This window comes from Esox lucius, chromosome 12 (assembly GCF_011004845.1).
Source record: "Esox lucius isolate fEsoLuc1 chromosome 12, fEsoLuc1.pri, whole genome shotgun sequence".
In the NCBI taxonomy this organism is placed as follows: domain Eukaryota; kingdom Metazoa; phylum Chordata; class Actinopteri; order Esociformes; family Esocidae; genus Esox; species Esox lucius.
In genome coordinates, this window is record NC_047580.1 from 29,867,942 (window position 1) to 29,895,771 (window position 27,830).

Here is a 27,830-nt window from a genome sequence, read left to right on the forward strand (position 1 = left end):
ATTTTACAGTCAGACAGCGGTGAGCTGAGCGCGCGCTAAGTGAACAATTCTCGCGAGATGTTACTGCGAAAATGTATCAAAATCCTTCCTAATGATGCCATAATAATAAACATTAACGTTTAAGAATAAAATGCTGTTTTTAGCTCTGTAACAGAGCATTTCATTGTAATGTTGCGATGCAGTTGCACTGCGCAATGTGAAACTGAATAGGTATTGTATTATAATGTTTCAAGTTATCATTAGTAAAGGTTACCATGGTGATTTGAAGTATCTAAACAAGAGACGGAGTTAAGTTTGTGACGCTTAGTTAACAGGGCCTTCTTTTGTCAAAAAAAAAATACACTTGCACTTAGTTAATGGTACATTTTGGTACGTTATTCATACAATGACGGAGGTTTAATCGCAAAAGAAACCTCACTTAATAAAGCGTTTCAAGCAGCAACCTTGAATCGTGTATAACATGGATTTGCGGGTGGACAACTCCGCTGATGCGGCAGTAGAACGCCGAAGAGCGGTTGAGGCCACTCGACAGGCTCGGATCTTCAACACACGACAGCGAGTGATGGGCCTGGATCTAAAAGCCCTGGAGCAACAGGTAGCGGAACGAAAAGAACGTGAGGAGATGGAAGCGCAACGAGAGAGGACCTTTGGTAAGCACACAGAAAAACCTGTTGGAGGGGATAAGAGGAACAACCATGTTAAAGCGTTTTAACATGGCTAAATTGCCAATGGATTTTCAGATTTGTTGAGAGTGAATCAAGATCAAGTGTTGATGCAACAGCTGCACGAGGAGGAGGAAAGGAAATCTGAGTCCAACAGAGACCTCATCCATTACCGGGCCATCCGACAGCGGGCAGAAGACACCAGGGATGCTGATCTCAATTTTGACCGCCAGAGGGCACGTGGATTGTCCATTCCAGTCCCAAACTCCGAGCTGGGACCTGCCAGTATGCAAGTGTTTCAGGTTGGGAAAAAATTAATGTTATAAGCAACACAATATCAATGTGTTAATGAAAATTCAGTATATTATTCTTAATTAATAATACATTTCTCAAATGGTAATACTTTAGGCTAGAATAAAGGACAAGCTAAAGAAGTGCATCCAAATCTCCTAGCCCGGATCTGGTGATCGCATTGTCAATTTATCCAATTTGACCAAGAACTACAAAGCTCTGGTTTGAATCTGACAAAGCATATTTCCTGGCCGTGTGTTTATTTGGCTATACTGTGCATGTCGTGCTCAGGGAGAAGGCCTCGGGGACAAGGAGAAGAGGAGAGCCCAGATGGAGCAGACAGAGAGAGTCCTGCGAGCACAAAGAGAACAGAGTGAGCAACTGCAGAGAAAGAACACACACAGAGGTGAAAACTCCTACACACACACCCTCACACGCACTACGCAAAACTGCATTGTGTGCACCTACACACTACAAATCACCCACACAAATACCACAACACACTATCATATACACGACTGCACTCTAAACATTAGCATCATCCATCAGCATCGCCCTGGGGGAACCGGCCCTGGGAACGTAGGAGTACATGAGTGGTATTTGTGCACAATGACAACAAGCATTTGGTTGATTTAGGGGCATTAAACTAAATGTGTGCGCTTGTGTGTATGTGTGTGGGTTGCAGAGCTACTGAAAGGCAGGGAGTTGGTACAGCAGGATCTGAGGGCTGTGCAGTTGGACACCCTGGAAGAGGAATGCAAGAGGGCGGCCTGCATCGCGCTCAGCAACTACCACCTGGCTCAGGTACGCGAACGCTGACTCTGTCAGCCGAACGGTTGAAACCTTTTTGCGGAACAGAGCGCACAGCCAGGACGTACGACACATTGCGGGGAACGTCCTCGCGTGGTGAACGCAGCTGAACTCACTGCGCCATAACACCGTACAAGGCCAATGAGTTGTGGAGCCTAATCACGGCTCAGTATCAGTCTGAACAATAACCACAGTAAATCAGTGGGACCATGAGATACAGTTTAACTTCTTTTACTGCTCAATGTCGGGTCCTAGAAGGCCCAAAACAACACTGCGCAGGTGCAGCACACCATCAGTGTGTATTAATACTAACATAAAACAGTGCCTATGTAATTACGGTTTGTTCTGCGTACATAACACTCTGAGAAGGAGCATGTTAGGTCTTCTCTTGGTGCACTCTGAAACCCAGAGATTGAAGGTCCGCTGGACTCTGCCACCACCAGCCAATCGTCCGGCTCCAATACTCTGAGCCCAAGTTGAATAAATGCAGGGAAATACAGAGACTGATAAGGAGGAGTTCGTAAGCTTCAGCCTCTAAGTACAATTTTCCAAACATCCTGTGCTGGGGGTAAATTGCCAACATGGAAGTGTCAGACCGAAGTGTAACCCTGTGTCACGGTCCTCCGTGTACAAGGCAACACTGAGCATGTGTGTCATCAGTGTGTCATCGGTGTGTCATCAGCAGACTGACAGGGCTGAGCCCACTCCGCGCGGTTGAGGGAACACCATTCCATTCTCTGTTCAATTCTCTGATAAGGTGAGTCACTGGCTTCATTGGACCATTGGATTCACCTTATCAGACTTGCGTGTTTGCAGAACCTTTTTGTGCCGTTTATCAGGACGAACCTGGACCGGAGAAAGGAGAGAGAAGACTGTTGGCTGAAGGCTTTTTCTGAGGGACAGTGCCCTGGGACATTTGAGGACAGTCTTCTTGCAGGGCTTCCACATAGTGGCTCTTGACATTTAAAACCCTGCTGAGTTCTCACCAACAGGGCTTTCTGTGGCTCAGTTTTTAAGAGCACAGCGCTTTTGCTGTCAATTCCCACGGTGCAGCTAGCACCATAGTTTGCTCTTGGCTCCAGACCAGACCTGCATCTTCCAAACCATCCAGCACTAAGCAGTACACTCCAGGTATCCCTCAGCTTGTCCAAGACACACCCAGCTGTCCCTAAGCATATATTCTGGAAAAAGGGAGAGCCACTGTTTTTGCCAAAAGCTGGACCAGGACTGGTGGCAAGGAAACACTGCTTCTGCAAAGGGTGTAGATTGTCAGTACACCTGTTGATGCTCCACCTTCCAGCCCTTATATTCTATAGTAGCATATTTCATCAGAGAATAATAGTATACAATATTATATCTCTTATATAACAAAACGCAATCAAATTGACACAAACGAGGATGACACATTTGTGCGTGTCACAGTTTCATTTGTGAGCTGGGAGCACTTACACAGTGCTTTCAGTCGGTCAGGTCGATCTGACCGACTGAAAGCAAATGCAGAAACCAGTCCAGGACACACACAGTGGGTCACCACATGGTGTGTAGTCAGACAGCATGTTTTATTGTAATTCTAGAACAAACTGGAGAAGTTAAACGATGCAAACAGACTCACTCAGGGGACATGAGAAGCGCATTAGAGGCACTAAACACTGGGAGTAAACGGCTTCACACACACACACACACACACATACTAACTGCTTTGATGTATGCGTAGGCAGAGTGACTGAGTCTCCTTTTGTAGAAACATTTTCCCTGGTCTAATTTTCTTGACTGACTGGATATGAACAGATTTATCCCTGTGGGAGACATTGTTATAAATGCTTCTGGTCACACTGGTTTTCTTGTCAATTATGTGGTTTCTGTTAATTACCCCTAGCTTAGCTACAGCACAGACGCAGACATTGTGCTCCGGCTGGAGAGACCTCCAGGGGCCTCTTAGCAGGTATTCTCTGAGGAGGTTCTACCCGCATGATCCTGTCAACTTACATTCTGTATCACCGAATTGCAAAGAAACACAAGCAAAGCCGTTGGAATGGTTATGAGGCTAATTTAGTGTATGTCAGACTAACCTCTACAGCACCAGTTTCAACACACAGACTGGAGTTTGTTTGCCACTCAAGCCACCCTTGACTCCCATATGGATATTGAAACATATGCTTCCTCCTTTCTGGATTACATCTGAACCAACATCGCCACCCATAAACTAATAAAGACCTTCCCCAACCAGAAGCCGTGGATGAACAGTGTAGATGTGTTGTCTGCACTGAGCAGGGTGAATGCACGCAAGGCTGCTGGTCCTGATGGTGTGTGCTCAGAGCATGTGCTTGGCAGCTGGCAGATGTCTTTACCGACTTTTTCATCAGCCCCTCTCCCCGCAGCTGGACTCTGGACTTCCTAACCAACAGAATCCAGTCTGTCAGGTCAGACAACTTCACCTCGTCCACCCTGATCCTGAATACTGGTGTTCCACAAGGTTGTGTGCTGAGCCCTCTCCTGTATTCCCTCTTCACCCACGATTGCGTTCCTGTACACAGTTCCAACACCATCGTCAAGTTTGCAGACTACACCACGGTGGTAGGCCTGATCAGTAACAATGATGAGTCAGCCTACAGGGAGGAGGTCATGCGCCTGGTGGCATGGTGTGCTGACACCACCCTGGCCCTCAACGCAAAGAAAACCAAGGAACTCATTGTGGATTACAGGAAGTCTAAAAGCAGCTGTCACGCCCCAGTCATCATTGATGGTACTGAGGTGGAGCGTGTCCAGCTACAAATTCCTGGGTGTCCACATCTCCTCGTCCTTCAACACCTCAGCTCTGTTCAAAAAGATGCAGGAGCTGAGGAGGCTGAAGAAGGCCCATCTGTCTTCCAGGATCCTTGTGAACTTCTACCGCTGCACAATCGAGAGCATTCTGACAAACTGCGACACAGTGTGGCTTAGCAACTACTACATGGCCGACCAGAAGGCCCTGCAATGGTTTGTGAAAACCGCCCAGCACATCACTGGTGCCCAGCTTCCTGCCATCACAGACCTCCAGCGCAAGCGGTGTCTGCGCAGGGTTTGCACAGGATCACCAGGGACCCTTCACATCCATGCCACAAACTACCATCAGGCAGGCGGAACAGGTCTCTTCGGTCCCACACCACCAGGCTCAGGAACAGTTTCTTCCAATCCACTGTAACCCTGCTGAACTCTGTGACCCAGAGAACTCTGTGACCCATCACTCACCACACCCACCCACCTACCACTCTCAGATACTGCCTTGCAAGCCTGATCATGAAAGTTGTACTGTTCTTGTACTGTTCCATGACAATAAAGTTGAAATGTAATCTAAGGTTTGGCCCTTGTTCTATGTAGCAATTGATCGTAATGACACATTTTTCTTATTTTGTATTTATATTAATCTATCTCCCCTAGCACATCTTGACAAGCCTTTCGGCTTGCTCATCTTGGTTGTTTTCTGTGCCACACTCTCAATGTGGAGGTGAGCACAATCCAAAGTCCAAGCTGGCAGGCGTTAACCTATCATGGGGAGTCGCTGGAGCACAGCGAGGCCTGAGCTCCACCCTCCGGCAGCTCTGAGCCAATGCAGTGTTGATGTCACATTCTCTTGAACAGTTTGGGAGAGGAGTATACAGGGCTTTACCAACTTCTCAGACAACCCTCTAGTGGGTGGGCTGTCGTCTCTTCAGCGGTACTCACACCCATTTAATCTCGCTAACCCGTGGCCCTTGACCTTTAACCCTATTATGACCCCTACTCGCAAGGCTGCAGAGCGTGCAGAGAAAGAGAGGAATGAGCAAATGAGGAAGGAGGACGAGGACATGGCGGAGGTGCGGCACATGGTGACGTCGGACATCCTGACGGAGCGTCCTGAGGCTGCACAGAGAGAAGGGGGCAGGGTCGAGGGGTCAGTGGGCGGGCCCAAGGTGCTGACTGACAGGTGGAGGGGGATGGGCCCAGAGCAGCTGAGTGCCATCCACAAGCAGAGAGAGGAGCAGCGTCTAGAGAGAGAGGTACTGACCTTTTGTGCAAATCTTCCACCAGTAAACACTAAAAGTCAAATTGTCATTCACTGCAAAGTGGTCACATTCATGGAGTCTTAATTTATTAAGATTTAGATTTATCTGAATGGTTGTGACATCATCACAGCTGATTAATATACAGAAACAATGTCATTGTGACGCATTCCTTATTCACCCGGGTGGTATTTCGTCTGTTTTCCCCCGATGGCCCTCTAGAGACTGAGGGAGATAGACAAGCAGAGAGATAAGGCCTGGGACCTCCAGCGGATGACTGTGACACGGGAGGCGGAGGAGGAGGAGAGGAGAGCGACAGAGCTGCAGAAGGAGAAGAGGACTGAGATGGACCGACACAACGAACAGCTGGCCAGAGAGCAACGGCAACAGTAATCATTCATATAGTGGCACAGTCACCGTTTAAAATGTCTCTTTAAAGACAGTGAGAAACATCTAACCACATAACAGCACTCAACACATTTCTCTGTCAATAGTGTCCAGATAGTCCATACCGTGAAAAGTTACAGATTTTTGTGACATTTGTTTCGTAACACAGACTAAATCAGTCAATCAAATTTAGTTCAGAAAGTCCTTTTTTTTATCAGCAGTTGTCACAAAGGGCTTTTACAAAACACCCAGCTTGAAACCCTAAGGGGCCAGCAACAACAGGGCTGATGCACAGTGGCTAGAAAAAAACTCCCTCATAGGGTCGAAACTTAGGATGAAACTTAGAGGAACCAGGCTCTTAGGGGTGACCAGCTCTCTACTGGCTGTGCCGGGGGAACATTTTAAGAGTACAAATTGTAATAATTATATGTGGCCTGTGACCAGAGTCTATAAAACATAATCCAAGTAAGTTCACTGTGTTTCCCCCCCGTCTTCTCTGCATCAGTCAGCAGTACCTGTCCAAGCAGCTGTACACCAACAAACCTACAGCCAAGTTCTTTGACCAGTTCAACAGGAGCTCCCGGTGATGGGCGACTGCGATCAACCTCAAATGTCTAGAGTTTGTGTGTGTGTGTGTGCGTGCAACATGCAAACAAATAGTTTAAATAATTAGTGTTGTCTTGTCTTATCTCTAGGATTTGCCACTAAATGTGATGCAGTCACTCCTCTGTCTCTGTCACTGTAACTCTAACTGTACATGAACTGTACACCCTCCTTAAAATAAACTACAAATTAAAAGTATTGTTTCTTTTTAATAATGATGACGCAAACTCAATTATGCCCCTTAATGGTTTCAAATTGTTCAGAGGTTTTTTTATTTCATTAATTAGTCACATATTCAGTTACAAGTGGCTGACTGATAATGCAGACAGTTACAATGCCATTGGACCTATAGCATACAGCACAATACCCAGTCCATTTAGTACCCCCCCCCCCAAACATCAATCAACCAACAACAGGAACACATCGGTCCGACCACAGATCTAGTTGTGCCAGCGCGCCCTCTCGGCTACACGCCAATAGCAACCATAGGTAGGATCTGGCTGATCGGCACAAACGTGTCTGGGGCGAACCGCTGCACCCTCAATCCCACAGTACACTAGTTTAACCCCCAAAACACACCACAGAGGCATTCTGTCTCACCACAGTCAGTGAAATACACTGTAAATCCATACATTTTGGGATCTAAAGTAGCTGTTGCTGTCATTTAACAATATATGAAATAATGATTCACTTTGTATTTGATTTTCTGTTGTACGTTAAAAAAAAAACAAGAAAAGGAAAGGAACCGATGGGAAGTTACAAACGCAGCACTAAATCCTGGCTCCAACGTCACCCTAACCGACTACGTAAAAAGCAAAGCAGAGCGAGATAGATGGGTTAAAAGGCAGGCAGGCTGGCAGTAAAGTGAGTATCTGTGTCCAGTAATTGACTCATTCAAAGCTAATCACACCTTGACGACCACTGACATCACATCCTGACCATATCTGACGTCACACCTTGACGACCACTGACATCACATCCTGACCATATCTGACGTCACACCTTGACGAGAACTGACATCACACCTTGACAACAACTGTGAAGTCCCACCTTAACAACTACAGGGGGTTAGCAGCTAGTTACGACAAATGGCACCCTACCATACTCCCTGTGTAGTTCACTTCTTTTCCCATAGGGCTCTGCTCAAATGTAGTGCAGTTTATAGGTGACAGGGTGGTGTTGGAGACGCAGACCGCAGTCTTGACAGAATAGTTGGCCTGTCTTTTAATATTGTCATTTTATCATTCCTGTATGAAAATAGGTTTCTTTTTGTCCTGAGCGTGTCAGTGACAGCCCAACCGCTCACTGTTACCGCGAATGAAAGCTCGGTCTGCAGTCCTGAACTGGCTTCAAGTGGTCTCCCCGTTTGAGTTTGCCTGGCACGACGGAACAAATGTCCCGTCCGAACGAGGCGCTGGGCTGGTTTGAGTGGCGTGAGCGCTGAGAGCTTGTTGCACCCCCTTGAGGCTTTATCACAACGTGGCTCACCACCTTCCACCCTGCCTAATCATCACACTACCTCAGCACAAACACTGTGCCCGTTTGCACTCTATTCACCACACACTGCACTTGCACCTGCCCTGCACGTCACAGGCTCGGTTAGAAATGTGGTCCACCATATGGGGAATATGTTGGCTTTTCGGACTGTACACAGACTCTTGGCCATGAGATACTCACTGCACTGCTTTCAGAGACAAGTCAGGACTGGTGGATGCACACGGAGAACATGCACTTTACCCTCAGCTTTTACTGGGTTGCTTTTGATTCTACTTCAGTAGCTACTGGTTTAATCTCTGATGTAAAAATAAAATAATGTGATCTCACCAATCAAAAACCAAAACACATACGAATTCTACCACTAGTAAAAAAAAAATTTACTTTTATTTTGTTGTTTTGCATAAGCAACTTCCAAGGAATGGTGAGGATTTTTTTTTTGTCTTTTAATGTTTTTTCCCCTTATAATCTAAAACAGCCAAATCACTGTAATTGTTGGTAAACACACAGGAAAATATATATTCATGAGTTCTGTTAAACAATTGAAATAAAATGACTTTTAAATAAAGTTATGACAGTCCAACACGTTATTATCAAGTTCAGTGATAAGACAGTTGTTTGGATTGTATTTACATTCAGTGAAATTCAAAAATCTTTCTGTTTCTTCACTCAATACCAATACAGACGTTTTTCTTATTTCCCTATGCTGCTTCTTGTCACATCTCCTGTTTCATGTCTAATTCAATATGCTTTTTGGGGCATTTTGCCCCAAATAATACATTCCATACATTGAATGCAAAAACCAACCTATCTACACATTTGCTTTTCATTCCAATTTGATAGTCTGTTAAGCCTGTTTTGGATTGCCAGCGTGCATTGTTCAGGGCCTGAATATCGTGTGTGTGTGTGTGTGTGTTTGTGCATTTGTGTATGTATGAGTTTGTGTGCATTTCACTCCCTGCTAACTGTAAATATATAGTAATGCTGCTCCCTAGCACAGATCGCAGTATGGAGTTGTGTTATGTCATGACATGAAGAGGTATGGGAAAGATAACTTTTAATAGCTGACATAGTTTAATGCACAGTAGAAAGAGACACAGACAGAATCAATACAGAGAGTTTGTACACAAAGAGGTCTACACACACAGTACAATGTTATAACGATAAAGACGTCACACTTTTGGTGAAAAGGCGAGAGTAAAGTAGAGTAGAGATGAGAGAATAGAGCAGAATAGGGAATAGAAGAAAATTGTATAATGGAGTTTTAAGTAGAATAGGGCAGAATAGAGTATAGGTTTGAGTAGAATAAACAGTTGAACTAGTGAGTGGAGAGTACAGAACTGAATAGGGTCAAGAGTACAGAGTTGAATAGAATAGGGCAGAAAATGGAGTGGAGAGTCCAGAGTTGAATAGAGTCAAAAAGTGTAGAAAACAGAGTGGATAGTACAGAGTTGAAAAACGTAGAGAATAGATTGTAGAGTACAGAGTTTAATAACGGAGAGTATAGAGTTGAGTAGAATAGGGTAGAGTAAGGACGTATCTGGTGCTCTATGTAGAGGACCAGCAGGCACTGGAACTCATAATGAATATGTATATCTATATGTATTTCTATAATACTGTATATGGCTAGAAAGAGAGATGTAATGCACAAATATACACAGATTGGCTTGTTTGCTGTACAGCATTTTCACAGCAAATTCTTTCTCATATGCATTCAATTTATTTATAGTATATGAAAATCTGGCTAGGGTAAAATTATTATCTTGAAATAATGATTATCTGGGAAAGAAAATCTCTAAATATGAATAACCTCATGAAAAACCTTTAAAAAAAAAAACAGCAGTAACAAAAGATTTTGTTGACTTTTCGTATTAAAACCTAGTAGAAAAATAAACCAATCATAGAAAATGATGTTGCCAACAAAAACAATTGACTTTGAAATCATGCGAAACAATCTAAAATATGATGAACACATTTGTAAGACCTTCCTTTTCTCCCACATTAGGTTGTGCTGTCAGCCAGTCTCTTGCCATGTACCCGCAGCTTCCCTACACGTTTGTGTTCCAGCATACCTGAATTACTCTGGCTTCTCTTCCTGCTTTTTACAAAGTTGTCCCTGACCCTGTCTCTCCCTGGCTGATATGTCACAATGATTTTTACAGAGGATGAGAGAGAGAGTGGGGAATTTGAGGAGTTTGTCAATGAGACATGCTGTTAAGTAAACTATATGGAGAAGATACAGAGAAGGACATCTTTAGGTTGGTATGTGTCAGTCTGTCAGTCAGTCAGTCAGTCAGTCGGTCTGTCTTATCAACAGTCAGACTTCTTAGCTGAAGTAGCGTGCCTGACCGTTGAGAGATAACATCGCCGGACAACACAGATGGATCTGATGGCCAGACGTTTACTGGTCATATAGTCAGTGAGATATTAATGGAGGTCAGACATACTACAGATAGCCGGGACTGTGTGGGCAGTTGGCGTCTTGCTATTGGCGACATGTGTTTTACAGACAGTCCCATTGCCTTGAGTAGCCTTAAATCTAAAATGGCTGCCCCTACTATTTTCAGCCTAATCTAAGATGGCGGCCGAGTTGGGTAGGCCATTGGTGGTGGGCGTCGGAGTGGTGACGCCGGGATTCAGAGGGGAGCTGTCCTGCAGGGTGCCCAGGTCCGGGGTGGCTTCGCTCGGCCGGCTGTACTGGCTGACCAGGGAGTCCTCCATGTTCACCTCGGTGACAGCGCTGCTGCCATTATAGCCGTCCAGGTGGTCCTCGCTAGTGCACAGCTTGCTCTGATCACACAGAGAAGGCTGGCTGGCCGTCCGCTTTTCCTCGTTGTCGCTAAAGGGGTAAGGGGACAGAAATAAATCAGAGAGAGAGAGAGAGAGAGAGAGAGAGAGAGAGGGACGTGAAAGTGTTGCAGAACGGCGGGCAAGACTGTGGCTGTGCACGGTGGGTTCGTCGTGACCAGGTCAGACGTTGCACTGTGGAACAACACACTGCCAAATAAGTCCGAGCTGAAGAGGGGAGTGAACAGGAGAGGCACACCACGGACGGACAAGCATGCAAAACGAGGCAAGCAACAGCGTACCTTTCCAGAGATCTGGCAAAGCAGGGGGAGGCATTGGGGGGGAGAAAGGGACAGCGTGAGGAACACCAGGCATGTAAGGATAAAAGGAACAAGGTCTATTCAACCAGGCAATCCAAGGGAATCATGATGATTTAAAACATGCTGGTTTGGGCGGGTATTGACTTGCATTGTGGTTGTGGTTGGAAATGCTATGGTTAGGGTTTGGTGACAGCGGTCGTGTAGGAATGGCCAAACCATGGATTGCTGTCTTACCTTGTCCAAAGACTGCTTACAGGGTGAGGAAACCAATATTTGTTTTTTTTAACTTGGGTGAACTATCCTTTTAGCTCTGTGTTAATATTTGATGATTATGAATCAACAGGCTTGAGTTAGTTAAGGCATATTTAGATGAGCAACTCAGAATAATCAAAACACAATAAGATGTTCCAACCTGTACTCCCCGAATGTTTCGTCCTTCATAGGGCGTGCCTCTGAGTCTATCTGCCCCTCCTCCTTGTCTTTAACTGAGAGAGAGCGAAACAGATGGAGGGAGGGTAGGACAGAAAGAGAAAAGCTCAACGTGAAAAGTTCAACATCCACAGAACAATCAAGCAGTGTGGTCTTGAATTATTAGCCACGGCCAAAGCACTGGCTACTCTTCCTGAGGTCACTCAAATTACTTTATTGACAATATTTACGCTCTTAACGGTTTTTATTGGTGTTTTTATACCTCTTATTGTCATTGTACTATTTACTCCTATTTTTATCATTACTGTGTACCACTTGGCATTGGCAGCATTGACCAGTCATTTATGCCAATGTGGTGTTTTAAATTTGAGAGAGTGGGCTCGAGATAGACAGAGCGAGAGAGGACGAAGGAAAGAACAGAAGAGACAGAGAGAGGGAGAGGGATTTAGGGACTAGGGAGAGATAGATGATTGAATTTCAATCTGTTCATTGATCGTAGAACCTCTGAGCTGCCGACGGTTGGGTAATAACATTGCTACTGGCCAGGCAGTGAACTGGCAGCAGACCACTGTGTTTTCTATACTCCTTTTCATACCTGCTCAAACATGCATTCTTTGTCCTTAGATTGTCTACAATCTAACTGTAGCCACACTTGAAGAGAAATATTACAACCTGATAAGTGTAAGACCGAGGAGATCAGTAGAGCAAGATGAAGAGTGCGTGTTAAAAGCCATGTTTAAACTGGGCTTCAAATCATCCGGATCTGCAATGCATTGTCTGTCGACGTGTAAATGTGGTCTGTTAGAAACAACATGACATGTGAGGTAGCACACAGGAAATGATGGTCCTGGTTCCTTTTGGTATGTGTAGGAAACATGATTCTACTAGATAAGAGGCTGGTAGGACCTGATGTGTTCTGTCTGGTGTATGCTGGGTTTTGCTGTAGTTCCACCAACCTGAATATCTCCCCCCTTTGTTCCTCTTGATGAAGCAGAGGAGGAGCAGTACCAGGAATAGCAGAACGGTGGCGCTCACGAGCCCAATGAACCAGCCCCGGGTGGCAAAGCTGGCCCGGACATCCATCTCCGCTGCAGCAAGAGAAGAACGAGGAGAGGGAGGGTTGTGGCGACGGAATCGGAGAGAGGGAGGGAGGGACAGGGAGAGGAAAGAAAGGATGAAAAGGAAAGAGAAGAGATTAAGATGAGAGGGTGGATCTGGAAAACACACACGGGAGCTTACCCCCCCCCCCCCCCAACACAAACACCATTGCTCAGCTGACACACACACTGAAACACACAAAAGGGGCTCAGTCCAGACATACACACCAATCACAGACTGGGGCCATGACACTAGGGACGTAGATAATACAGTCTCAGGCCTCAAACAAATCCCACTAATGGTGTGTTTCATATTGCCACGGAGATGCCTTGACATCCAGTCTCTCTCATCTGAGACGTTTCAAAGTGAACCACTTCACACCTGCAAAGTGCTGCCTTCTATACATCATCAGACAGAAACAGCAGACAGGCACAGGAGAGGCTGCGGGTTCCTGTGCGCGCGCGCGCGTGTGTGTGTGTGTGTGTGTGTCTGTCGGCTTTCGTCTTTGTGTGGCTTAGTGTAGCTCTGTTTATGTGTGTGTGGCTTAGTGTAGCTCTCTTTGTGTGTGTGTGTGTGTGTGTGCCTCCTAACCCTGTGTGAACTGTCTCTGTGGACCTACTGTACTGCTTCAGTCTCATTCTCCCACAAGGCCTGATTAAGGTCAAGCATTAGTGTGTGTGTGTGTGTGTGTGTGTGTGAGGCATGTGTCTAGGTGTGTGTGTGTGGCGTGTGTCTAGGTGTGTGTAGCGTGTGTCTAGGCGTGTGTGGCGTGTGTCTAGGTGTGTGTAGCGTGTGTCTAGGTGTGTGTGGCGTGTGTCTAGGTGTGTGTAGCGTGTGTCTAGGTGTGTGTGGCGTGTGTCTTGGTGTGTGTGGCGTGTGTCTTGGTGTGTGTGGCGTGTGTCTAGGCGTGTGTGGCGTGTGTCTAGGTGTGTGTGGCGTGTGTCTAGGTGTGTGTAGCGTGTGTCTAGGTGTGTGTGGCGTGTGTCTAGGTGTGTGTGGCGTGTGTCTAGGCGTGTGTGGCGTGTGTCTAGGCGTATGTGGCGTGTGTCTAGGCGTATGTGGCGTGTGTCTAGGTGTGTGTGGCGTGTGTCTAGGTGTGTGTAGCGTGTGTCTAGGTGTGTGTGGCGTGTGTGGCGTGTGTCTAGGTGTGTGTAGCGTGTGTCTAGGTGTGTGTGGCGTGTGTGGCGTGTGTCTAGGTCTGTGTAGCGTGTGTCTAGGTGTGTGGCGTGTGTGGCGTGTGTCTAGGTGTGTGTGGCGTGTGTCTAGGCGTGTGTGGCGTGTGTCTAGGTGTGTGTGGCGTGTGTCTAGGCGTGTGTGGCGTGTGTCTAGGCGTATGTGGCGTGTGTCTAGGCGTATGTGGCGTGTGTCTAGGTGTGTGTGGCGTGTGTCTAGGTGTGTGTAGCGTGTGTCTAGGTGTGTGTGGCGTGTGTGGCGTGTGTCTAGGTGTGTGTAGCGTGTGTCTAGGTGTGTGTGGCGTGTGTGTAGGTCTGCGTAGCGTGTGTCTAGGTGTGTGGCATGTGTGGCGTGTGTCTAGGTGTGTGTGGCGTGTGTCTAGGTGTGTGTGGCGTGTGTCTAGGTGTGTGTGGCGTGTGTCTAGGTGTGTGTCTAGGTATGTGTGGCGTGTGTCTAGGTGTGTGTGGCGTGTGTCTAGGTGTGTGTGGCGTGTGTGGCGTGTGTCTAGGTGTGTGTGGCGTGTGTCTAGGTGTGTGTGTGTCTAGGTGTGTGTGGTGTGTGTCTAGGTGTGTGTGGCGTGTGGCTTGGTGTGTGTGGCGTGTGTCTAGGTGTGTGTGGCGTGTGTGTGTCTAGGTGTGTGTGGTGTGTGTCTAGGCGTGTGTGGCGTGTGTCTAGGTGTGTGTCTAGGTGTGTGTGGCGTGTGTCTAGGTGTGTGTGGCGTGTGTGGCGTGTGTCTAGGTGTGTGTGGCCTGTGTCTAGGTGTGTGTGGCGTGTGTGGTGTGTGTCTAGGCGTGTGTAGCGTGTGTCTAAGTGTGTGTTACGGTGCACGTGAGGTACCTGCTCCGCCAGTGCTGATCTCATTGTCCCAGAAGGTGTTGTTGCTGAACAGGATGCGAAGGCGGTACTGTGACCCCGGGGTCAGACCCTTCAGCTGGTAGAATGATGCAGATGAGTTCACCTTCTCAGTCTGCTGCCACTTCCCACTGCCTGAAGACCAAATAAGCCACACTTACAGTGTCCATGTATCTGGTTAACACATGGAAATCACCAACATATTCATTTCCCTTGTTCACAGACTGGTGGGTGACGTTGTATTTGTTGATTTTTATTTATACAAGTCTCGTTCCAAAGACTGCATTTCACTTTGTCGACTTTCAGTTCATCTTGTAGAGCACGGTGCTTGCAATGGCAATGGTTGTGGGTTCGACTCCCACAGGGAGGCAGTGTGACTAATATTGTTGTACATATTGGTGTTCTTTCTGAGGTGTTGGAAGTCAACACTCCATTTTCTCGGCCATCACATGCACACACACTACACACACCACAAACAACATACACACTACACACCACAAACAACATATACTACACACACCACAAACAACACACACACCACAAACAACACACAGACTACACACACCACAAACAACACACACACCACACACATAACAAACACCACACACACCACAAACACACTACACACACAACAAACAACACACACACACTACACACACCACAAACAACACACACACACACACACACCACAAACAACACACACACTACACACACCACAAACAACACACACACACTACACACACCACAAACAACACACACACACACACACTACACACACCACAAACAACACACACATACTACACACACCACAAACAACACACACACACACACACACACACCACAAGCAACACACACACTACACACACCACAAACAACACACACTACACACACCACAAACAACACACACACACACACCACAAACAACACACACACACCACAAACAACACACACACACACCACAAACAACACACACACACCACACAGCTCATATGTACCTTGCTTCTTGAGGTATTGGACTTGGAAGACCACACTCCTGTGTCTCTGCCCAGGCACCCAGCTCAGGTTCACATACTTCTCTCCTGGCGACATGATGATGTTGGAGGGAGGAGCTGGACCGGGTGGACAACAGGAAGTTACAATCTCTTCCACCCTCCCTTCACAACCTCAGGCATCTTTACGGTTTCCTACTGGTGTAACCCCTGGTGGTCGCTGTCTTTTAAGTTCACCGGAAATACTTCAAAATCCAAATACTTCAAATCCAAAATGCAGCAACCTTATAAATCCACAAACAAGTAAAATCTTGTAAATGTGTGTTTTTATGCCTGAAGCTAAAGACAGGCCTCCACATTACGAGGACAATAAAACAAATCCGACTACACATTTCAAAGCTCCTCCTGCGCAACATGGTGGCGCCGTGCCTGGGGACACGCCCCTCAACCAATCAGATGGCTACTGTTGACCCTCTCAGAATGTCAGTGTTAACATTACCTCCATCCAGCGTAGTGACTCCCTCCCGGGTGATGGGCTCTCCGTCCCCGGCCGACGTGCGTCCCCGCAGGGAAAATCGGTAGCGGCTGTGAGGGTCCAGCTGCTTCAGGGTCAGCTGGGTAACCGTATGATTGTCAATGGTCTCCTCCTGCATTGGGCTGTCGTTACTCTCCACGACTGGAGGAACAGGAGGGTCGCGAAATGTCAGAAACTCTCGTCTCCGACGACATTTGAGGAATAGTCAGTTATTTTATATGGGGTTACTTCAGGATACTCCAGTGGATTTTTTTATTAGGGGACATTATTTAGAGACATAGTCGTCAACATGTTCAGTAAAGGTGCCAGTTTTGGCCAGCCAACAAAACCCCAACCGTTGTCGCTTCCCTTCAGGGAACCTTAGAGATATTTACACGTGGCGCTTCTAGCGATGTTGCCAAAAGGTGATTGATGTCTGAGCCCCTAGGCATCTCGTGAAGTGACTGGAAGCACATCAACAGTGTTTCACTGTCACTGGGAAATGTCAATATGAAGATGGCTTATGGCATTACATCAATAATATGATATCTCAAGTAACATTGTTGTCTTTCGCAAATCCCAGGGCTATTATTTAGGTGCAGTTGCTCTTAAGGGATGAGCAGAGATGGCTAGATCAATGGCTCTGACCCTGCTGGCATAGACATTATAATGGCACATATTCATATCTGAGGCCTCTTGTTAAAGTAGTGCATTTCAGTGAAACTCATTGGCTGGGCCCTCTTGACAACCACATTGGTGTTGCCTGGAGTGAAGACACCGGCAGGTCATTAGCAGGGATTAACCAATGACCAGAGGTGTAACAGCACAAAGTAAAGGTAATTGGCAGTTTTTACTAGGTTTTTACCAGGTGAAGGATGCTCCCAATTAAGACCTAAATGACCAGGAAAAGGGAGTTCATTTAGGTCTTAATTAGGAACTTCCCTCACCTGGTGAACACTGGAGAAGTGCTTGAACTTTGTTCATCTGCAGATGACCAACTGGGTCATTAGGAGGCGTCAGCTAAATTTTGCCGGACGTTAGTGTTAAGGTAGGGGTTAGTGTTAAGGTAGGGGTTACTGTTAGTGTTAAGGTAGGGGTTAGTGTTAGTGTTAAGGTAGGGGTTAGTGTTAGTGTTAAGGTAGGGGTTACTGCTGGTGTTACGATTAGGGGTTAGTGTTAAGGTAGGGGTTTGTGTTAAGGTAGGGGTTAGTGTTAGTGTTAAGGTAGGGGTTTGTGTTAAGGTAGGGGTTAGTGTTAAGGTAGGGGTTAGTGTTAGTGTTAAGGTAGGGGTTTGTGTTAAGGTATGGGTTAGTGTTAGTGTTAAGGTATGGGTTAGTGTTAGTGTTAAGATAGGGGTTAGGGTTAAGGTAGGGGTTAGTGTTAAGGTAGGGTTTTGTGTTAAGGTAGGGTTTAGTGTTAGTGTTAAGGTAGGGGTTAGTGTTAAGGTAGGGGTTAGTGTTAGTGTTAAGGTAGGGGTTAGTGTTAAGGTAGGGGTTAGTGTTAGTGTTAAGGTAGGGGTTTGTGTTAAGGTAGGGGTTAGTGTTAGTGTTAAGGTAGGGGTTAGTGTTAAGGTAGGGGTTAGTGTTAGTGTTAAGGTAGGGGTTAGTGTTAAGGTAGGGGTTAGTGTTAGTGTTAAGGTAGGGGTTAGTGTTAAGGTAGGGGTTACTGTTAGTGTTAAGGTAGGGGTTAGTGTTAGTGTTAAGGTAGGGGTTAGTGTTAGTGTTAAGGTAGGGGTTACTGCTGGTGTTACGATTAGGGGTTAGTGTTAAGGTAGGGGTTTGTGTTAAGGTAGGGGTTAGTGTTAGTGTTAAGGTAGGGGTTTGTGTTAAGGTAGGGGTTAGTGTTAAGGTAGGGGTTAGTGTTAGTGTTAAGGTAGGGGTTTGTGTTAAGGTATGGGTTAGTGTTAGTGTTAAGGTATGGGTTAGTGTTAGTGTTAAGATAGGGGTTAGGGTTAAGGTAGGGGTTAGTGTTAAGGTAGGGTTTTGTGTTAAGGTAGGGTTTAGTGTTAGTGTTAAGGTAGGGGTTAGTGTTAAGGTAGGGGTTAGTGTTAGTGTTAAGGTAGGGGTTTGTGTTAAGGTAGGGGTTAGTGTTAGTGTTAAGGTAGGGGTTAGTGTTAAGGTAGGGGTTAGTGTTAGTGTTAAGGTAGGGGTTAGTGTTAAGGTAGGGGTTAGTGTTAGTGTTAAGGTAGGGGTTAGTGTTAAGGTAGGGGTTAGTGTTGGTGTTAAGGTAGGGGTTTGTGTTAAGGTAGGGGTTAGTGTTAGTGTAAAGGTAGGGGTTAGTGTTAAGGTAGGGGTTAGTGTTAGTGTTAAGGTAGGGGTTTGTGCTGAGGTTCAACATATAATGCAGGGAGGTATAGGACCCACTCTGTTGATACTGCAGCTTGTATCCTTTGAGGACTCCATTGGGTTGGGCAGGAGGTGTCCAATGCAGAGTCATCTCCGTCTCTGAAGGGCTGTCCAGGTGTAGGGACATAGGAGGGCCGGGAGCTGATGGGGACAACACAGACAGGCTCCATTTCAATATTGACGGAGTACTAACTAGGTTATGATTCCACTCCAGTCTACACTGTGTCTGTCTGTCTCCATTACAGACTCATCAAAGACTAGCCAGGCAGTTCATTTGTCAGACAGTTCCTTTGTTTCTTTAGCTGACGTGTCTCACAGCGCTCTTTCCACTTTCTGCCAGATTAAAACCCCACAGTTTATTTCCCCCCAGTTCATCCGTCAGTTTTCTCACATCCCACCCATATTCCTCCTTCTGCTCCATTAGCCTTTCCCTGTGAATGTTACACCACCCCTCCTCTCCTCTCCTCTCCCTCCACCCAACCCCCCTTTTCCTCACCTCCTTCGTCTGTTTTGAAGGACAGCGTCTCAGAGTGGGGCCCCTCTCCTTTGTTGTTGAACACAGTGACAGTGAGGGCATAGTGAGAGTACGGTGTGAGACCGCCAAGGACCTTCTTCTCCTCGTTGGGCCCCGTCACCACCACCAGGCTTCTCTCTGGCTCCCTGGCCCTGCGACCTCGATGGTGGCTCCTGGAGCCAAACCTCCTCAAGTGGATCTGGGGGGCAGGAAACACGTTCTAATGGGTTACAAGACTCATTTACAGTCGGTTAAAAAGCCCTGGGTTAAAATGTGTTATAATACTATGGGTCAAAAGTCTTTGTGTTAACATGGCTTACACTGACTTATGTTATAATGGTTTACAAGACTATTTTACAATGGGTTATAAGACTTTATTTTACAATGGGTTATAAGGATATGTGAAAATGGGTTAAAAGACAATTATAATGGGTAAAAAGATGCCATATTGCGGTGGGTTATAAGACTCTATGACATGTCATAGGACTATTCACCCTGCACATTTGTTGACATTGATTGGTGAAGGACTAAGCAAATTAAATAAGTGCCTGTCTATTGCGTGAGGTTAAGCTGTTGTTGTACCAGAGCAGGGGACAGACAGGGGACAGACATGTTGTTGTACCAGAGCAGGGGACAGACAGGGGACAGACATGTGGTTGTACCAGAGCAGGGGACAGACAGGGGACAGACATGTTGTTGTACCAGAGCAGGGGACAGACAGGGGACAGACATGTTGTTGTACCAGAGCAGGGGACAGACAGGGGACAGACATGTTGTTGTACCAGAGCAGGGGACAGACAGGGGACAGACATGTTGTTGTAACAGAGCAGGGGACAGACATGTTGTTGTACCAGAGCAGGGGACAGACAGGGGACAGACATGTTGTTGTACCAGAGCAGGGGACAGACAGGGGACAGAAATGTTGTTGTATCAGAGCAGGGGACAGACAGGGGACAGAAATGTTGTTGTATCAGAGCAGGGGACAGACAGGGGACAGACATGTTGTTGTATCAGAGCAGGGGACAGACAGGGGACAGACATGTTGTTGTATCAGAGCAGGGGACAGACAGACAGGGGACAGACATGTTGTTGTATCAGAGCAGGGGACAGACAGGGGACAGACATGTTGTTGTACCAGAACGGGGGACAGACAGGGGACAGACATGTGGTTGTACCAGAGCAGGGGACAGACAGGGGACAGACATGTTGTTGTACCAGAGCAGGGGACAGACAGGGGACAGACAGGGGACAGACATGGATCGTACCTTGTATCCCAGCAGGTTTCCTCTCACTGTCTCCTTGTCCACTGGCGCCCAGGTCACAGTGACGGCTGTACTGTTGAGCAGCATCACGCCCACATCCATAGGAGCCTCCATGGGAACTTAAGGGAGGGAGTGGGAAGGAGGGAGAGAGGGAGGGAGGGAGGGAGGGAGGGAGGGAAAGGGATGGGAGAGAGAGAGAGCGAGCGATTCAATCATTAACTTGCTCAGCATCATAATTACCTGAGTGCTGATTTTTTTAGGGTTTGCCAATGCACACAATAGACTAATGGGTCGTCATTAGTTGGAGAAGAAGAGGACAGAGGGAACAAGATAGAGGCAGAGGGAGGGAGAGAAAGACAGAGCTGGGAGGGAGAGAAAGAGAGAATGAGAGAGGTAGAAAGTGGTACTGCGAGAGGCAATGAGAGAGTCATTAAAGAAAAAGATTCATTCGAAAACATCATCTCACAATCCTCTCCGGAGTAGCCAATGACAGAGCCTGGCTCAGGTCCCTCCCCTTCCTGATTGGCAGTCTGAACTTTGATTTCGAAGGCAGAGAAGTTGCCCACGTCAGTGATGGTGTATGGTGGCTCAATGGTGACATTAGAGTGCCAGGTGGGTCCATCGCCTACCACCCTCCTCCAGAACACCCTGTAGTGGAATTCTGGACCATTGAACTCACGCTTGTCCATCTCCTGTGATTGACAGGGACAGGAGCCAATCAGATTGGGAGTAAATATATAAGTCACTTTTATGAAAATAACAACTGACATTTTGGATGTGAAGCAATATCTGTCCAGCACACGTTTCTTTTTCTGCCAGATTACTTTTGGTGGAAGGTGACTTTTAGGTAAAACTTGACAAAACAATCTTGGTCTACCCGTTTCATTAAGAAACAGCACAGGGGCACCTCACCTTCCATGTGATGACCAGGGTGTCTGGTTCTGTGGAATTACTCCTCACACCCTCTGGGTTTTTGTCTGGAGCTGGGGAGGGATGGGGGATAGCAAATCAGATGGAGAACCCTTTGATGTTCAGCCCATTCTGGGAAGCACTGCAGGTCAACATTCTAGGAAGATACTAGTAGGTGTATATATTCTGGGTACTAGTAGGTGTATATATTCTGGGTACTAGTAGATTAATATATTCTGGGTACTAATAGGTGTATATATTCTGGGTACTCATAGGTTAATTTATTCTAGGTACTAATAGGTGTATATATTCTGGGTACTCGTAGGTTAATTTATTCTAGGTACTAAGAGGTGTATGTATTCTGGGTACTAGTAGATTAATGTATTCTAGGTACTAGTGGGTGTATATATTCTGGGTACTAGTAGATTAATGTATTATTGGTACTAGTAGGTGAATGTATTCTGGGTACTAGTAGGTAAAAATATTCTGGGTACTAGTAGGTGTATATATTCTGGGTACTAGCATGGTATATATATTGTGGGTACTAATAGGGGTATATATTCTGGGTACTAGTAGGGGTATATATTCTGGGTACTAGTAGGTGTATATATTCTGGGTACTAGTCGGGGTATATATTCTGGGTACTAGTCGGGGTATATATTCTGGGTACTAGTAGGTGTATATATTCTGGGTACTAGTCGGGGTATATATTCTGGGTACTAGTAGGTGTATATATTCTGGGTACTAGTCGGGGTATATATTCTGGGTACTAGTAGGTGTATATATTCTGGGTACTAGTCGGGGTATATATTCTGGGTACTAGTAGGTGTATATATTCTGGGTACTAGTCGGGGTATATATTCTGGGTACTAGTAGTTGTATATATGCTGGGTACTAGTCGGGGTATATATTCTGGGTACTAGTAGGTGTTTATATTCTGGGTACTAGTAGGGGTATATATTCTGGGTACTAGTCGGGGTATATATTCTGGGTACTAGTAGGGGTATATATTCTGGGTACTATTAGGTGTATATATTCTGGGTACTAGTAGGGGTATATATTCTGGGTACTAGTCGGGGTATATATTCTGGGTACTAATAGGGGTATATATTCTGGGTACTAGTAGGGGTATATATTCTGGGTACTTGTAGGTTTATTTTTCCTTGGGTATGAGTTCAAACTGTTAGGCATTTAAAATTGAATATCTCACACAGACATAAAGGACACACACGCACACTTGTGTATCTAACCTTGAGGTGGGGGGCTGTAAAGGTCAGATTGCATGCTTGGGACACTCTTTCCGATATCGTTGACGGAGATGACCCGGAAGCGGTAAGACAGGTAGGGCTGCAGGTCTAGGGTTACACTTTCTTTGGATCCAGTAACACGTTTCAACTCCTCCCAACCCCACTCCTTAAATCTTTGTTCCTCAAACTCTACCACAGATTCTGGAGAAAGGGAGACAAATAGAGAGACAGGGAATTGAAAGAGAAATATAAAGAAAGTGAGTGAAGGGGAAAGAGCGAGATAGAGAGATGGATTGTGAGGGAAAGTAGAGGAAGAGGAAAAGGGAGAGAGAGAAAGAGAGAGAGATCAGTGATGATGCAGTGGGCCAATAGTCCAATTACTTTACCCCCAAGCAGAAATGATGAGTGAATATACAGTCTGACAATGAAGAAATCACTCAAAACTAGTAATGAGATAAAGCAGGTTCTCAGAAAAGATAGAATTACACTGTTATATAACTCCATGATAAAGTATACATTTGTAATTTAAAGTGTGAAGCCTCAAAGGGATCCTGACATCAAAGGCAGACAGGCATCAGTGTCCATTCCTTCCCCGTCTCTGGACATCTGTGGTGCTCAACAGTTTAACTAATCTCAGGAGACCTTAGAAGAGGTACATGCTAAGATGGCTATGGGCATCACAGTGATCTAGGATCTATCTAAACCAGGAACTTCATTAAAAGAAATAAAAATGAAGAAAGTGTTTAGTTGAGCCTGCCCGAGATTTGCACTTCTAGCTTGGCAGATAGATGAACCGAAATATATTAAATTCAATTTCAACCCAGGTCATGCTGTGTTCATGTTGTGGTCATGGTGTGGTGATGGTGTGGTCATGTTCCGGTCATGTTGTGGTCATGGTGGGGGCATGGTGTGGTCATGGTGTGGTTATTATGCAGTCATGTTGTGGTCATGCTGTGATCATGTTATTGTCATGGTGTGGTTATGTTCTGGTCAAGGTGCGGTCATGTTGTGTCGGTGTGTTTTTTGCACAGCGTACCTATGACAGGACTGTTATGGTCGTCACCCATGGTCCAGCTAAGGGTGACACTGCGGTCCCTTTGGTCTGAGATAAGGATCTTGGTGGGTGGGTCTGGGCGGTCTGGGAGAAGAGGGAGATGGGTATCATTAATCACAAACGTCATATTTACATACACCAACAAAAAACACAGTTGGCCAGAATGACACACTTCATTTGCAAAATGCATCTTGTCATCTTGCTTTTTCCCTTGTAGACTGAAGCCCATGCCCTTATCATTTTTGTGTCCTCCTTGAACTGAATAAATACCAAGTACTACTGAATACGCGTGGAATAGATTATTCTATTGATGAGATCAAAATAAATTATTTTGGCCTCAGCACTAAGAGCTTTGTTCAGCAGCCGAACACAACACATCATCCTGAGAACACCACCCCTACCAGGAACTAAAAGGCCATGCTGGCAGCATCATGCTATGGGATGCTACTCTGCATCAGTGTAAATAGAAGGCAAACTGGATACTGCCAAGAACAGAGAAAATCCTGGAAGAAAATATGCTGAACTCTGTAAGAGCCTTGGGAGAAGATCAATCTTCCAGCATGACAATATCCCAAACAAACATCCAAAGCCACCCTGTGTCAATGTCCAGGAATGGCCCAGTCAAAGGCAAGATATCGAATAAAGGGGGAGAGTAGTTTTGTTTAGAAGAAGGAGAACTGTTTTGCAAACAGTTAGTTGTTAAAAGGAAGTTTAACTTGACCCCAGTTTCTTTAGAATTAGGCTATCTTACATTTTTTTTCAGATGATTTGGTAGAATCACACAAGTATGTGGTAATATTTCACCACTCTCACAGAACACAACATATCATCAAAAAAGCCCTTTTTTCACAACTCTAAGATAGGGTGACCAGTCGTCCCGGTTTCTAGCTAGGTGTCCCGACAAATATCTGTAAAACAATAAAATGTCCCGGTTTTTGACATTCATAACCAAATAACCATGTGAACACTGGCAATGTCTTTCAACTTGAAGCAGGATAGACAGCAAGGCAGAGGAACAAGTCATAGAGCCATGGGGTCAGAACTTCAAACTGAACTGCTGTTAACCATCACAAGTACATTTCTGTTGATTAAGCAGGCTTCTACCAGTCCAAGACTTAAGAGTGTTGACGCAAAGATCCATTTGCCTGGGTAACGTGGGAGAAACATTCCTGTGTGTAACCATATCTGAAGATGGGGTGGTAGGACATATGCCCTTTCTTGGGTCTTACAATGCTGTGGCTGCACACCACAATCAGTTCCTCAATGAAATTGTTTGAAATTATGTACGGTTCCACCATTCAGAGGTGATTCAGGAATGGTTTTGGGCCAATCTCTGATTCCTGACCCTAGACCTGCCCCATAATATCCTTTTCATTATGGAGAGGAAGGTCTATGACCGCCATTCCCATGAGAATGTCACCCTCTTACAGCTCATGAATAAGCCATGTCATGACATCACTGGTTTGGATTTGCCATGCAAAAATTATTCCTGCAGTGCATGAAAAATTACAATATTAATTTGATATCATGGCCAAATGCCAAAGACAGAATTGATGCAAATTAGTGTAGTGTGTGTTAACATTGAATTTTTTTAATTTCTTTCTGATAGTATTTGTTACAATTGGTTAGAAAAAAAAACAAGTTGCAATAGAAGTAACTTTTTGCATCAATGATTTTAGAATATGTCTTAATTGATCACACTTGATTATAGGCTAGAAATTACTTTCTGTAAATTTTGATGAGTAATGTATTGAGTTTTGCCTAATGTGAAAACAGTGAAATAAACTGTAACAGATAACTTCAAAGAGTCATTTTGAAACACGTTTCTTACATTGCTTGGTCTTGGACAAATTGTTAAAATGATTGTTAAAATGATTTAACTGACAGAATTGATTGTTAAAATGATTTAACTGACAGAATTGCACTATGTTATGTTTTGATGACTTAACAAATGTACTCGTTGTATTTCACCAACATTTAATGGTTGAATCACTGATCTTGTGTTGAAAGATGTTTACAAACCAAATTAGAGCAAAATCAGTTGTTCTGCATTCAAGATTTAATGATTTACAAGTATGATCTGTTTGGAGTCTTGTACTAAGAGTTTTGAAACACTGCACCCTACTATTGATAATAGTACCAAAGTGACTGAAAGAAACTGTAACAATTGAGAATAAGTGTAAACAGATAACACAATCACAGCATAAGCTTCAGAATGAAGACCATGAAAAAAGTTCATATATCCAGAAACAATAGGCTTTGCATTATTTTATCTTTTCTACTATGTCCTTTACAAATGCTGAATATACAATTAATCTAAAAAACACAAAACAAAGCCATTTCAACTGGATTTTACAGATATACTGTACTGCATGTGGCGTGGTGTAACACGGTAAATAACCTATTGTCATTCCTGAATATATTTGCCATTGATGTCGTAGTTGATCTGCTGCTAAAATTGGGCTGGACACACTGCCCAGCCTCTTTCATGGAAAGGCCATTCCTGACAACATGGTCAACAATCGTGGCACAAAATTAATCGGAATCTATTGTTCTTTTACACCACCACGAGCGACTCCATGATAGAACCCATTTTGAACTTCTCCGTTTAGTAACTTGAAGTCCCCTGTGAATGGACTGTATTCATGACCACATTCACGATACATGTGAAATGTAAACGCTCTTGTATAATGGGAGACAATAAGAGATGTGTGTGTATTATTACTGCTTATTAGGACTGTCATAGTCATGTTAATACACACTGTATGGGGCTGACCTTCACCTGGACACCTTGTCTACTGGCCTCAGACATGTTTGGAAGCAAGAGGACCAGACATGGAGAACAGACGGCAGCTGGACATTTCAGTGGACGTCTTTTTGAACCTTGAAAAACTGCAAGAATGCATTTCCTGGTGGGCAGGGAGACTTTGGCAGCAGGAGGACCTCACATAGGGTGCAGGAGGCACTGCGAGCTGAATTCACGAGTTCCCAAGGTTATGCTTATGTGGCTGACATGTAGATGAGTCCATAGCAACTATATGGAATCTAAAATGAACATATGGACCCTTACAGTATAGTGACACAATACTGAAGCAGCATCATGTGGAATATTTTGAAATACACATAAAAATATGGCATACAGAGTGGAATGAAATAGATGTTTCCATACCAACTACAGTGATGGACCCGCTGGCCTCAACCATGTCCAGACTGGTGATGACCTGACAGGTGTAAAGGCCTTCATCCTCTGCCTGCACATTCGCCACAATCAGGTACGGACCTTCAAAAGTGAACCTGGAAAGAATGTTATTATTCATCATTATCACTAAACGCACACACGCGTGCGCGCGCACACACACACACACACACACACACACACACACACACACACATAGCCATCGCGACCCAGACATCAACATGTCCTCACTTGTCCTCAGAGGATGACTGGAAGAGTTTCTGTCCGTCCTTCCTCCATTGGATGTGTGGGGGGGTCAGTTTAGAGTCCACCTGAGCCAGGCAGGAAAAGGTGGCCCTATTCCCAGGTTGAACACGCAGGGGGCCGGGAGGGGACAGGATCACTGTCCTGTCTGAGAGAGAGACACTGGGGTAGGATAGGTGCTGGCATGGTGGAAAGAGTGTGTGTGTGTGTGTGTGTGTTTAAGATGTACATATTGTCCATGCATCCCTGCGTCTGGCTCAAAGCCCACTCACTCAGCACTTCCAGCTCTGCGTTGATTGACAGGTTGCTGTTCACAACGGAGCAGGTGTACAGGCCCTCGTCGCCAGAGGAGACGTTTGTTACCTGCAGGGTTCCATTGGTCAGCAGATTAACCCTGGGCTCATCCAATAGAACAGCACCACTCTCCGCTTCCCTGGATAACAAACACAGAGACTGTGATTAAAACAATGTCAGTCATAAGCCTCTCCTGTTTCTACAATGAAACATATTAAAATCAGATTTCCAAAGCTAAACCCTAATGTTAATCACACAGATTCCTGTTTCCCGAAGCTTCCGCGAATCACGTCATGTGGATGCGTCATTCTACACAACAGAACTGTTTAATACCACAG

The 27,830-nt window shown here is 45.4% G+C and overlaps 2 protein-coding genes across 10 annotated transcripts in view; one reads left to right on the plus strand and one right to left on the minus strand.

Annotated features, from left to right (window-relative positions):
* The first annotated feature begins 26 nt into the window (after positions 1-26).
* ribc1 (RIB43A domain with coiled-coils 1) lies at positions 27-6,938 on the plus strand. Its single transcript, XM_010875094.5, has 7 exons — positions 27-650; positions 741-964; positions 1,245-1,359; positions 1,639-1,757; positions 5,531-5,779; positions 6,005-6,171; positions 6,675-6,938. Exons 1-7 carry the CDS (start codon positions 461-463, stop codon positions 6,754-6,756), a joined length of 1,146 nt encoding a protein of 381 aa, XP_010873396.4. The 5' UTR covers positions 27-460; the 3' UTR covers positions 6,757-6,938.
* An 89-nt stretch (positions 6,939-7,027) lies between these two features.
* Positions 7,028-27,830, minus strand: part of l1cama (L1 cell adhesion molecule, paralog a) — a 71,842-nt gene continuing 51,039 nt past the window's right edge. For 4 of the 9 annotated variants that reach the window (XM_034295915.1, XM_034295911.1, XM_034295913.1 and 1 more), the window contains 18 exons: positions 27,471-27,631; positions 27,187-27,346; positions 26,929-27,053; positions 23,742-23,843; positions 22,709-22,906; positions 21,462-21,532; positions 21,016-21,241; positions 20,553-20,668; positions 19,270-19,486; positions 18,792-18,914; positions 16,414-16,590; positions 15,921-16,034; positions 14,911-15,060; positions 12,759-12,890; positions 11,786-11,858; positions 11,608-11,622; positions 11,356-11,367; positions 7,028-11,105 (listed from right to left, as the gene is read on the minus strand). In XM_034295915.1, coding sequence (XP_034151806.1) covers positions 10,835-11,105; positions 11,356-11,367; positions 11,608-11,622; positions 11,786-11,858; positions 12,759-12,890; positions 14,911-15,060; positions 15,921-16,034; positions 16,414-16,590; positions 18,792-18,914; positions 19,270-19,486; positions 20,553-20,668; positions 21,016-21,241; positions 21,462-21,532; positions 22,709-22,906; positions 23,742-23,843; positions 26,929-27,053; positions 27,187-27,346; positions 27,471-27,631 — 2,443 coding nt within the window. In that variant the 3' untranslated portion in view covers positions 7,028-10,834. The remainder of the gene's footprint in view (positions 11,106-11,355; positions 11,368-11,607; positions 11,623-11,785; positions 11,859-12,758; positions 12,891-14,910; positions 15,061-15,920; positions 16,035-16,413; positions 16,591-18,791; positions 18,915-19,269; positions 19,487-20,552; positions 20,669-21,015; positions 21,242-21,461; positions 21,533-22,708; positions 22,907-23,741; positions 23,844-26,928; positions 27,054-27,186; positions 27,347-27,470; positions 27,632-27,830) is intronic. The other 5 variants (XM_029124136.2, XM_029124139.2, XM_029124140.2 and 2 more) reach the window with 5 other exon arrangements.

Bases quoted from the DNA above. Each gene is read 5' to 3' on its own strand.
- ribc1 (XM_010875094.5), top strand. From the start codon at position 461: ATGGATTTGCGGGTGGACAACTCCGCTGATGCGGCAGTAGAACGCCGA. The intron at 965-1,244 runs GTTGGGAAAAAA...TGTCGTGCTCAG, and splicing joins CCAGTATGCAAGTGTTTCAG to GGAGAAGGCCTCGGGGACAA. The intron at 6,172-6,674 runs GTAATCATTCAT...TCTCTGCATCAG, and splicing joins GCCAGAGAGCAACGGCAACA to TCAGCAGTACCTGTCCAAGC.